The sequence below is a fragment of the Panthera pardus genome, unplaced genomic scaffold (genome assembly GCF_024362965.1).
Source record: "Panthera pardus isolate Hobbes unplaced genomic scaffold, ASM2436296v1 HiC_scaffold_3, whole genome shotgun sequence".
NCBI classification, from domain to species: Eukaryota; Metazoa; Chordata; class Mammalia; order Carnivora; family Felidae; genus Panthera; species Panthera pardus.
Window position 1 is genome coordinate 1,937,475 of NW_026526876.1, and position 12,324 is coordinate 1,949,798.

The following is a 12,324-nucleotide window of genomic DNA, read 5'->3' on the forward strand; positions in this document are numbered from 1 at the left end:
GTTCCCAGAGCTCCCTGTAACACCTGCCCCGCCCTCCTCGGCCACGGAGATGCGTGGAGAAGGCTCAGAGAGAGCCAGCCGTGGTCTGTCCCTTCAAAGTGCTCAGAACAGACAGGGGAGACAGAAGCAGCCCACCCACCCTGGAGCCCAGACACAGTCACAGCAAGGGTGCACAAGGACCCAAGTCCCTGGCCCTCGCTGGGTCTTGGGAAATATAGGCGGGTCTGTCAATTTAAGGCAGAGGGTGGCGGCATGGGAAGACGCATGGCCTTGGGCAAGAACCTTAGTGTCCTGATGGGGGGTGGTGTGTGTGTGTGTGTGTGTGTGTGTGTGTGTGTGTGTGTGAATTAATGCAGGAACGGGGCAAGCTCAGAGCCTCCGCTGTCATTTTCCTGCCTCCTTGGCACACAAACCTGAGTCCTGACCCACCAGACCCACAGTGCACTCCGGGGTGGACAGGCCAGGCATCACCACTCGCCATCCCTACCTCCCTCCGAGCCAGCTGGAAGGCTGGTGCATGGCGGCAGCTCGTGGGAACAACACAGAGAATGCTGCAGACTGTTCTAAAGTTTGGAACGACGACTCTCTAGACCCTGGATTTGACTTCCACTTCAAGCCACGGCAGAGGAACAGAGCCCACACTGACCCTCCCGCCTTAACAATAAACAACAACACGACAAAAACCAGGCACAATCTGTGAAACCGTGGCCAACAGGACTGCAGCAAGCACAGTGACCCTTGAGAGAAGGGACATGAATGAGGTCAGCCCCAGGACCACCTCAGCTACCTCTGGGATGCAGCAGAGCGGAGGGGGAGACCCTGGTGGGGTCCAGCAGTCTCCAGGAGTTGAGGAGACAAGGCGTGCCCGGAGCACAGCAGCTAGAATTTTCAGGATGGAGTACTGGAGGAGATGGGGCTGCAGAGAGTGAACACCAGACGCTACAGGGCCTCCCCTCGAGCCCTCAGCTGGTGGCCAAGTATCACATGCACAGAGGAAACCACGCAGGCTGGGACAAAACTGCTAGAAAAGAGCAGCTGGGACAGTCACCAGTGCTCACACAGGACCAGGAATCTTTTACGTCCCCACCTCAGCTAGACCACACACCCCTCTAAAACTCAGGGCCTGCAGGAGAGTCCTCAGAAGGATAGTACGTGAGCAGTGGGCAAATAAGGCCTAGACCAGAGGCCAACTAACTTTTTCTGTAAAGGCCACATGGTAAATACTTCAGGCTTTGCAGGCCATATCGCTCTGACCCACTCAACTCTGCTATTACAGCATGAAAACAAACACAGACGGCACACTAGCAAATGTATGCATCTGTGTTTCATTATTTACAAGCAGGCAGCAGGCCAGAGGTGGTCCTTAGTCCAACTTCTACCCTGGATTAAGTCTTCTCTAGTCCCACTTAATAAAGCATAAAAAACACCAAACCAAGGGTGACTGGGTGGCTCAGTCGGTAGAGCATCCGACTCTTGATTTCAGCTCAGGTCCTGATCCCAGGGTTGTGGGATCAAGTCCGGCATCAAGCTCCATGGTGAGCGTGGAGCCTGCTTAAGATTCTCTTTCTCTCTCCCTCTGCCCCTCTCCCCTGCTCCCCTCCACCAACTGAATCTCAAGATGTAAAACGATTCAACATTTAAGATGAAAAATACACCGGATGAGATTAATAACAGATTAGACACCATAGAAGAAAAGATGAATGACCTTGAAGACACACAATAGGAACTATCCCAAATGACACATGGTAAGGAACTGAACAACCAGGATCGGCTCAGAGCATCAGCAGACTGGGAGTCCACCTAGAAGGTCCAGGAGGCATGTTACTGGAGTCTCAAAAGTGCTGAGGTGGAGAGGGGTGGGGAGGATAGAAGAACGTTTGAAAAATAGTGTCTATAGCATTTCAACATTTGATGAAAACTTACATCCAGAGTCGGGGAAGCTCAGTGAATTCCAGGCAGAAGAGACGTGAAGAAAACCTCACCGAGGCACATCATAATCACATCACTTGAAGTCCGTGATGAAGAGAAAATGTGTAAAGCAGGCAGCGGGGGAAAAGACCATTACATGGTGAGGAACAAAGAAACGGAGGCTTCTCCACAGAATCATCGCAAGCCAGGGAACACCGGAGCAACATCTCTAAGGCACTAAATGCAAAGAACTCTTAACCTAGAATTCTCTACCCGGTGAAAAGAGCTTTCAAAACCAAAATTTTGAGACCCTTCAGACCTACAAAGACTGGGAGGATTCATCTCGGGCAGACCTCCCCTGTAGTTATCACCACCCCCTTGTACACATGGAGGGGTTAAGGCTCCCTGTTGGAGCCACAGGCTCCTCCTCCCTCACTGGCAGGGCAATTACTTTGCTACCCCCCCCCCCACAGATACCCCACCCCCTGCACCTGCACCCCACCCCTCCCTTGGTGGTAGCAGGATTAAGGCGACACTGTCTGAAAGGCCTAGAAGGTTCTCCAGGCATTGAGGAGGACACCAGGAAGCCGCTGGCCCCACTGTGAGGGACTCTCCCCCTGACTTCTGGCATTCTCCAAACCAGTTTGCCCATCCTCTGGCTCCAAAGGCCTGTCGCCGAGGGCACAGCCTGGTCCTGCGGCCTGGCGGGGGAGTCTGTGTATGTCATAACACGTGCTGACCCAAGCCAGGGTCGGGATAACCAGGCCAGGTTTCTGACACTCATACAGGCGTCCCTTTTCCAGGGACTAAGTGGGGGCAGTGATGACCACTCCCATTGTCCAGAGAGAGGAATCCCCGTCCCAGAGCCACACAGTCGGCTGGTGGCAGAGACCTCCTGTTTAGGGCTCTTCCCCTGGTGGGGGATCCTGTGTACATTCTAGCTGTGACTCCACCCACCGCCCCCCAGAGCCCATTCTGGGTTCTGAAACAAATTCCTGACCATCAGCACTGCCCTGGGGCATTTGCCACTCCTTCCCTGGGTAGCCCGTAGCCCAGCACTTCCATTCTCCAAGCCTTGGTTTCTCTTCTCGATAACACGGGGGCGGGGAGGAGGGGGGATGGAATGGATAACCCGAGGTCTCTCCCCTCTGACATTCATCAGCCCTGGCACCTTCCCCACCCTCTGGATTATTAAAACAGAAGCCTCATTAAGGCCAATTAAAGGAGGCTGGGGCCTCCTGAGTGCCAAAGGACTGCAGCGGACGGGGTCGAAGCACATACTATACTGGTCACACCCAGAGCCCTCTGTCCAGGGGCCCGGCCCAGCCCCATCCAGCCGCGTGGGCCCTGCCCTGAGTCTCCAGCCCTCCCCAGATAGACATCGGCCTCCTCACCAAGGCTCAGGAATGCTGCAGAGGAAAGGGCAGAGCATGGGGGAGGGCCAGGTGACCAGGGCTGCGCCCTGTGGATAAGACAGGCCCCTCCCCCTTCCCGTTGGCCCCAAGGGGCCCCAGAGTCCCGCAGTCACAGAGTCCAGCCAACCAGACCACCACGCAGTCATCAGCGCGTGGCACAAGCTGAGGATCTTCAAACTGGAAAATCTCGGACTCGTAAATTCAAAAGCCTGTAAAATCTCAGCTTCTCTGGGATCCAAGGGTGACAGATGCTGAGGTGTCCTTGAGCATCCTAATCCGCCAGGAAGACTGGCCTGGAAAGGACTTCCTTGCCTGAGGCCTCCGGGCCACCTGATGCCCACTCCCCTCTACTGGATGCCACCAAGCCCCTGCTTGAACTCCTCCAGGACGGGGAGCTCACCACTTCTCAACCCAAGCTATTCCCTGAGAGAGGCTATCAGGCGAGAGGGAAGGAGGAAGACCCAAGAGAACTGGTATTTATGAAACGCCAGCTCCATGCCAGACATTGCACCGAGGGCCTGACATAACCTCTTTTCCCATTTGAGTCCCAGCATGCTTTGAGACAGGTGCTGTCAGAGGGGCAAAGCAACTATCTTGGGACAGCATGGCGAGACAGCAGCAGAGGCCTGGGTGTGGGTCTGAGTGGTATGCAAGCCCATCTGCCCCCCACCCCCCCGTGGCGTTTACCCTGGGAAGACCCCTAAGCCTGGAGATCATTCAGGAGCCACGAAGGAGGCTAGAGCAGCCCATGCAGACCAGCGCCTGCCAGGACGCAGGGCGTGGCCCCAGTGTGGAGGGGCGGCCCTGCCCCGCACCGAGCATCCTCGGATCACTCGATAGCTTGTGGGTGGCTCACTGTTACTGCCGCAAGACACGTGGCCAGTCTCCATTTTGCAGATGAAGAAACGGAGGCTCACGGTCACATAGCAAGGGGGTGGCCGAGCTGGAGAGGAGAGCCGGGGGCCCGTGAGAGGACCGGCCCCTCTCTGCTGGCCCAGGGCGAGGACGGGTGGCCTCGAGGTGAGCCTGCCGAGCCGGGGGACCAGGGCTCTGTGGAGCCCCGCGCAGGCCCTGGCCCGCTCTGAGCGCCCTAACCTCAGCGTCCTCCTCTGCGACGCGAATAACGTCGGCAGGGGTTGTGGGAGGGAGCGCCACCCCTGCCCCAGTGCTCCAAGAGGCTGGCCGGTGCCCTCCTTCCTGGCAGGGCTCCTCCTGGCTCTCCTCAAACTCTCAATTAAGATGCAAACGCCGTCGGGTAGGAAGCCTTGGGAGACACGGAGCTGACACCTGGAACGATGTTATCAGATGTTCCCCACCTGGCAGGTGAGGGCCCTGGGCCTGGGCTGGGAATTGCTGGAGCAGGCAGGAGACAACTCCCCGGATTCGCGGCGCGAGCCTGGGCCAGCCGTGCTCCGGCGGGTGCCCGCGAACAGCTGACCGGGCCGTCCCTGGGGCCTCTGGACGCACCGAGGCTGTCGGGCCCTCCCTCCTGCTCCAAAGGGACCCGCCGTGGCCTCAGCTGCCGGTAGCCCTGGTCTCCCCAGTCCTGTGTTGGTCATACTTGTGCCCCCACCCCCATCCCCGCTGGGGAGAGCACCGTGTCTGGGAGCCTGCTGGGGACAAGGAGCCTCGTGAAAGTGCTTTTACTGTCCTGAGTCAAGCTGGGGGCCAGCAGCAAGGCGCCAAAGCTCCCATCAGAGGCAGCGCTCAGAGACATCGGCCGTGATGCATTTTCTCCCGGGGAAAAGGGGCTCAGAGCCCACAGACCTGGGTGCTGGGTCCAGCTCCTCCCGCTGTTAGCTCTGTGAGCGAGATACCTGCCCTCTCTGAGCTCCACCAAGCCTCAGTTTCCTCATCTGCACTAAGGAGACAACACCTACTTTATGGTGTTGCCGGGAGGATTACAATGGGGGTAAAGTGCCCGCTCAGCACCTGGCATATAGCTGGCATTTAATAAATGCCTCATTAAGCTGCTTTTATTCTCCTGGAGCCAAGCCGTGAGCCAAGACTTCGGCGTGTGAAGGCAGGGGGTTGACAGAAAAGATGTGGGGTTAATCAGGCATCGTGAGGTTGCCGTCTCATCCTGCTGTGTAGCCTTAGGCAAGAAACTTAACTTCTCTGGGTCTCCGATCCCAAGCCCTGGCCTGGCAGGCACGAGAAGTGGGTTCTAGTCCGACCTTCGAAACTCATTCTCCCTCGTGCTCCATCCGTCTTCTCACCTGTCCGTGATTCCCACCTGCCCCTGGGATCTTCCCTGGGCTGTCTGGGTCTGGTGAAGCGATCCTTCGGGGGGGGCCCATGTCATGGAGGGGGGCATCCCTCCTCAGCCCCCTCCCGGACCCAGCCCAGCCTCACCCCTCTCTCCGAGGCTGCAACAGAGAGAGACTGGGGCTCATCCCTCCTGGGCATGATACTACAGGCCTGGCCTCTGGTATGCAGTTGGAACCCCAAAGCAGGTTTTCCCCCAGGGAAATCACTGGTCCCCAGGGGCCGGGGGGGAGCGGCAGGCAGATGGCCTTCCATCTCAGAGACTGGGAGCCCAATGGGGCTAGAAGAAAGCTCAGAACACAGGCTGCCTGCTCAGGGCCACACAGCCGGTAGAGTTAGACCCAAGACCCTCCGGTCTCTCGTCCCAGAGAAGTCCAGAATCGCAGGGCAACAGGGTGTCAGAGCTGAAGGGACTCCTGACAATCTTCAGTGTTACCCATTTTACAGATGAAATGACTGAGGCTCGTCTAGGGTCGCACAGTGGCGGAGGCAGAGCAGGGACCCGATCCCAGCACTCTTGGCTCCTGGTACCAGTTCCATTCTAGTCTTTGGGGAAAGAGGGGGGTTCAGAAGTCTTGACGGAGACACACAGCCGCTCCCTGACGGCCAAGCCGGGGCGGGTTGAGCGTGTGCTGTGTCACTTCCCTGCCCCAGGGTCTGCCCGCCGTGAGGAGGTGGCGGGCTGGGCCGCCCTGAGTCAGCACCAGCCGCCCCGGCCCAGGTGCCCCGGCGGGCAGGGGGCGGGCAGTGTTCGGGCCCAGCGGCTGGACGGCGGGCTCCCCGTCCCAGGCCTGGGGAGGGGGAGTGTTCTCCGCGCATTGCTGCTGGGGGGGCGAGGAGAGGATGCGGGGGCGCAGGGGAAGAGGTGATTCATGGGGAGAGATAAGGCAGGGAGAGGTCCCCGTGGCGGCGGGCGGGCCAGGCAAAGCACCTCGTCAGCCCCCGTCAGCATCCGTCAGCGCCACAGCCCAGCGCCGGGGCCTGGGAAGCAGCCGGGGCAGGGCCGATGGGAGGATCGCAGGCAGCTTGGCTGAGCCGCCCCTCCCTGCCCTGCCTGTCGCTGTGCTCTGTCAGGCCAGGATGGGCAGGGGACCCGTCCTAGAGTCTGAGGACAACACAGGCCTGGTCCCCACCCCTCCACGCAAGAACTAGCTAGGTGACGCTGGCAGGGACTCAGCTGTCAGGCCTCAGTTTCTACATCTGAAAAATGGGCAGATAACACTACCTGAAATTATAAAGTGCCTCGCACTCAGAAAACAGTGGCTGTTATTATTGCCCGCCCACCCACACACCATGCTGGCCACGGGCCCCCTGGACGGAGTTGACAGGGAAGCAGCCAGGATGGAAAGCAGGGGCGTGGCTCACCCTGGTGCGGCGGGGGTGTGAACAAATCCCTGTCCTCCATGCCTCAGTGCTCTCATCTGACAGATGAGCCTCTACTGCCTCAGACCCTCCTTCTGGGTCTGGAAGGCTCCTGCCAGCTGACAGCATGGGGCAGTCTCAGCAGGGGGGCCCCATTCTGAGGGGAACAGGGGGCAACGCCAGCCGATCAGGGGGCCGCGCCAACCGCAGTTACCACACAGACTGGGGTTCAAACCCGAGACAGACGTTCCCCCCCCCCCCCCCCCAGCCACGTCCTCTTAAGCGACGCCAGTAACCTGGTGCGGCCTTTGCGGGGAGCAAACAAAGTTTCGGGGGCCCATGGAACTGCATGGGGTGGCTGGGGCTTAGCCCCGGACACAGACACGTGGGGAGGGTGCGCCGGTGCCCAGCCTGGCCCCAGGCGCCCCTATCTGGCCCCCATCACTGGGCCAGGCCATCAGTCCTTCTGTCTGGGGGAGATTAGACTGGCCGGCTGTTTCCATGCCAAGCAGAGATCTGGTGTCTGCCTCCTTCCTACTCCTGGTGGGGAGGCGAGGAGCAGAGGACGGGGAACCCTGGCATAGCAGGTCAAGCCCCACCCAGGGCCTCCGTTCTCCCATTTTTGAAAAAGGGGTCATGGGATCCCAACAGACCCTCCCAGGGGACTGGTTTGCAGGCCCTCGGGTCAGGCACCGCGTCAGCAGCACCCTCCATGGCAGGTGCGGGGCGGGTTATTCAGCCCAGGAACTATGAAGGCCCCTTCCCCCTCCCCCTTTCCCTCCTCTTCCTGAAACTCCTCCTCACCTGATTCCATCTTTACAACCGCCAAAGACTCAGCTTTGGTCCTAACCACCTCCAGCTGACATACCAGAAGAAACCCGAAGCCCCAAAGCTGCCTGGGATCAGGCCGAGAGCCAGGCTCCGAGACACGGGCTATCTGACTCTGCCAGCCCCCTCAGGGGACAGGGACTCCACCTTTCTAGAAACGTAACCCGTGGCCACCTTGTCAGCTCCTGACCCACTTCTGGGTTCCCTGACCAAGAGCTCCCCCAGGCCCTGTCAGCCAGGATGGTCCCCAAAGCCAGCGTTCTGGGCTTGTGCGATTTGCTGCCCCGCTCTGGGCCCGGGGACGGGTTAGACTCTGCTAGAAAGACCTCCGCGGACACACACATTGCTCATCACTCGCTGCTCTCTACTGAGCTCGGACCTGGCTTCAGAACCTTTCTCAACACTGTTCGCCACGCAGGCTTTACCGATCATGTCAGGATGTGCTTGGAAACCGAGAATTCCTCTCAGTAAGAAGGCGCACCGGTTCCCGGCCTGGCCCTTCCGAGGATGTGTGTCAGTGCGTCGGCTGAGAACGACTACCCGCACCAGGGTACAGCACGGCTCGGCAGGGGTCGAGAACAGGCAAAGCCTGAGGTCCCTTCACTGGCAAAATGCACAGGCGGACAACCCTGAGCTGAATTCACTCCCCTTCCACCCAGGGCCCACCCCCATCCCCTACATCCCAGCCTGGAAAGATTCTGCCATTGCAAAGCTCACACAGAGGCTCAGAGAGGGCGAGCAAGGCGCTCTCCGTCGCCCAGCACAGCCAGGAAAAAGGCACCTTTGAACTCGGACCTCCAGGCCAGCCTCAGATGGACTCAGGCTGTGTTTTAGTCTCCAGGCCTTCTCCACCACTCCAGACTCTCTCCACTACCCAGGAAAAAGCAACACCAGAGGGTTCACGGCGTGTGTGAGAGCGTCCTGCTTCTCAGGGGTGAATCAGAGCCATCCTGAGGGACAGTAAGTGAGAGAAAACCCGGAGATTTCTCCCGGCCCCACCCCATCACAGCACCTTCTTCTGGGGAACGTGCTTGCAGCGTCTGGGGAGATCAGAGTCCTCCCCCAACAATGCACAAAGGCCCTTTGAGATGGGGTAACCCACCATCTCCTGCCAGAGAACCTGGGTACCCTATCCCTGTGCAAAGAAACTGAGGAACCCCATGAGGGCAGGGGAGGAGGCAGCCAGGGAGGAAGCAAAGAGACCCACAAGAGAGAGTCAGTGTTGCGGTCTCCGTGTATGCTGGGGGCCGGACGCAGGCCCACTGAGCCAGCTTCCCTTCCGGGGACTCCCGCCCAGCAGCTGCCTCACCTTCTGGGCCTGGCTGATCATCTTTCGCACCACCTCTTTGATGTGGGCCTGCCCATCGATGGGGGGCTGCATGTAGACGCTGGCCCGGGTCACACCGCGGTAGGCAATGGTGTCGGGCCAGCCCAGGTCCAGCTGCGGGATGGATCGGTCGGACTTCTGGGGCCAGTACTCCAGAGAGGGCGGTGGCTCGGCCTCGGTGGGGGTCCCACCTGCCCTGCTGGCCTCCTCGCTGTCACCAACCCCATTGTCCTCGGGCCCCCGGGGCCACTTGGCACCCCTCGGGTCCTCCGAGCCCGGGTCGTACACCTCGATGGTCTCCAGGATGCGCTTGAGCTCCAGCTCCGAGAGGAAGTCACGGATGTTCTCGCGCTTCAGCACCTCGTAGAAGGCCTCGCGGCCGTGGGCCACCAGGGCCTCCAGGGCCAGCCGCTGCTCCTCGCTGTAGAAGAACTCGGGCTTGGACTCGCTGGAGCGCCAGTTGACGTGGTTGTCGTCCAGACACTGCACCTGAGAGAAGGCCATGGTGCCTCTGCCCCGACGCTTCTGCTGGGTGGGCGGGCGACACAGCACTCAGCAAGGTCGGGATCCTAATTCCCGCGCGACTGCGGCCCCGCGCGCTCTTGGGGCTTCACCGGCGTCTCAGCAACTCTGCCCATAGGGAACCTGCGAGGGAGTCCAAGAGAACGCGGAGGTCAGGTCAGAGTGCAGGCGGGGGACTAGGGAGGGGCGACAGGGCGGGGGTGGGGCGGCAGTGGGAGAGACGGCGGGGCGCGACCCACGCCAGGGCGCGCTGCGCCTCTATCAGTGGGGGCCGGGGGGCACCCACATCCCAGAGGAATTCTGGAGCTGCCCAAAGTCCTGGGCAACTTCTGGGAGGAACTAGAGCCAGCAGGGAACTTCCAGAAGTTTCCAAGAGTGGGAGGCAGGAGACAACTCGGATGGCCTCTGGCCCAGCTCAGCGGCGCCCAGCATTCCGACGGCTTCCGGGAAGGGAGCGGGGTCTTAAAATCTCCGGGCGCCACGACCGGCAACCCAAGAGGCCTGCCCGGAGGAGGCTCGGGGAAGCGCGGCTGGCAGACGGCGCGTTGGAGGTCCGGGATCCGGGAGGACTCGCTTACCGGGCGGACGCGGGCGCGGGGACAGAGCCGGCAAGGAGAGCCCTGCGGCGAGAACGAAGCGCACAGGCAGGCGGCGGGCTGGTGACTAATGCCGCCCCGCCCACCCCACCTGCGGTCACGTGCCGCTCTGGGGGGCGGGGCCGGAAGCTGATTCACCCACCCCCCATCCCCCCCACCAATCCCTGAGAGACACCGACTTCGGGTGGTTGCGCTCCCGGTTTCCTCCGCTGCCTCCAGCCCCAGGTGGCCGAGTTCTGGAAAGCTCAGGGACCAAAGTCCAAGAAGTCTTGGAACTATGCAGCCCAGAGAGGGAAAGTGTTCTTACTGAGAACACACAGCAGATCAACAACTTTGCACCGCTCCAGCGCACCGCTCCTCCCCCTGCCCCCGGGGTGGGAGGACCTGTTCGTACCCTTGGTCCAACCCTACCAGTGCCTTGTTTCCCGGGTGGGACGGGAAGTCCGTGCAGATACGCAGCTGTCCAGTTGTGGAAGTAGAGTTAGGGTACTGGGCTGGGAGCCCCCAGCGGAGGGATAGGGCACAGTCTGACCCAAACTCAGGAAGGAGCCTTTACAGAGCCACGTGTGGACAGAGCAGATAGATAGCCAGTTCTTAGTCCCTGAGCCCGGCTCCCTGCTGGGAGGGGTACCTACCCAGGACTGGTCCTGCATGATGAGCAGCGCCCACCCGAACCCTGGCGTGGGGAGGGCCAGAGAGGGCTGCTGGTGGGCTGGAGTCAGGCCCAACTATCTGCTCGGTGTCCTGGGGCTTGGGACCCTGGTTGGGGGGTGGGGGTGTGGGGACCAAATCTAACAGCAGGCTGCAAGGGCAGGGACAACAGAGCCTATTAAACCTGGATCTGGAGAGGGCTGTGGCATGCTTGGGTGGGGATGGGGGCCCTGAGGACACTGGTCTGTGTTGCTGAGGGCTGGCTGGTGGCATCTCTAGGCCTCCCCTGTTCCAGAACCCCCCACCATCTATCCACCTGGGTCTGTCGCCCGGAGCAGTGTCTGCTCTCTCCAGGCCCAGCGCCCCTGTGGTCCCCATCACTGACCCCTCAAGCCTCATGTCCTATACTCCCTGCCGTGAAACCCCCACCCCAGCCACAGGGGCTTCACACTGTGTCTGGATGGCCCCAGAAGCCAGGCCCCTGCCTCTCCCTGAGCAGAGCCCCACAGGTGCCCCTAGCTCCTCCCAGGTAGGCACACATACACCCACATCCTCCCTACCAGACTCAGTCAGAAGGGAGAGGCAGACAGTCCCAGTGAGCAAGCACTGCCTTGGGAGTCCTGAAGCCTGATTTATGTCACTGCCACTGAGGGCCCAGATCAAGAATCTCTCTGGGCATCGGCCTCTCTTTTTGTTCTTATGACTGCACAGGGGCCTGGAGGCTCATGAAGGGAGCCCTGACTCTCAGGGCTGAAAGGCACGTAGCCCTCCAACCTCTACAGTTACCTGTCCATAGTTACAGATACACAGGAAGTTGTTAAGACAAAAAGACAAAACACAAACCAACCAACCACCAACAGAGAGGTTGCGTGCAGCCTTCACCCTGTTTCTGCCCGTGGTATCATCTTGTAGAACTATCGTACAATAATGCAGTAGCCAGAAAGTTGACATTGGTGCATTCCAGAACTTGTTCAGATTTCACCAGTTTACATGTGTTCGTGTGTGTGTGTGCGTGTGTGTGCGTGCGTGCACGCTCATGCACACGTGCAACCTTACCACCTGTGTAGATTTGGGTGGCCACCCCTGCAATTGGGATGCAGAACCCTTCTGTCATCACCAAGACCTCCCTCTTGCCAGCCATACCCACATCTCCATCCCTAACCCCTGTCAGCCACTGGTCTGTTCTCCATGTCTACAATTTTGTTATTTCAAGAACGTTATATAAATGGAAAACACAGCATTTAACCTTTAGGGATTAGCTTTTTCTTCCACCCAGCATAATTCTCTGGTGAATCATCCAGATCATCGTGTATATCAGTAGCTTGTTCATTTCTGTGGCTGACAAGTATCCCATGGCCTGGATGCACCAGAGCTCGCTTAACAGTCTCTCCTGTTGAAGGACACTGGGTTGTTTCCAGTTTTTGGTTATTACGAGTAAAGCTGCCAT

At 59.6% G+C, this 12,324-nt stretch overlaps 2 protein-coding genes across 3 annotated transcripts in view; one reads left to right on the top strand and one right to left on the bottom strand.

Annotated features, from left to right (window-relative positions):
• The window catches only part of FAM83G (family with sequence similarity 83 member G), a 28,362-nt gene extending 18,037 nt beyond the window's left edge, over positions 1-10,325 (bottom strand). Inside the window, 2 exon segments of the mRNA XM_019413304.2 lie at positions 9,091-9,753; positions 10,209-10,325. Coding sequence (XP_019268849.2) covers positions 9,091-9,612 — 522 coding nt within the window. The 5' untranslated portion in view covers positions 9,613-9,753; positions 10,209-10,325.
• Positions 1-12,324, top strand: part of SLC5A10 (solute carrier family 5 member 10) — a 58,193-nt gene that overhangs the window by 31,108 nt on the left and 14,761 nt on the right. The gene's annotated exons all lie outside the window — the stretch shown is intronic.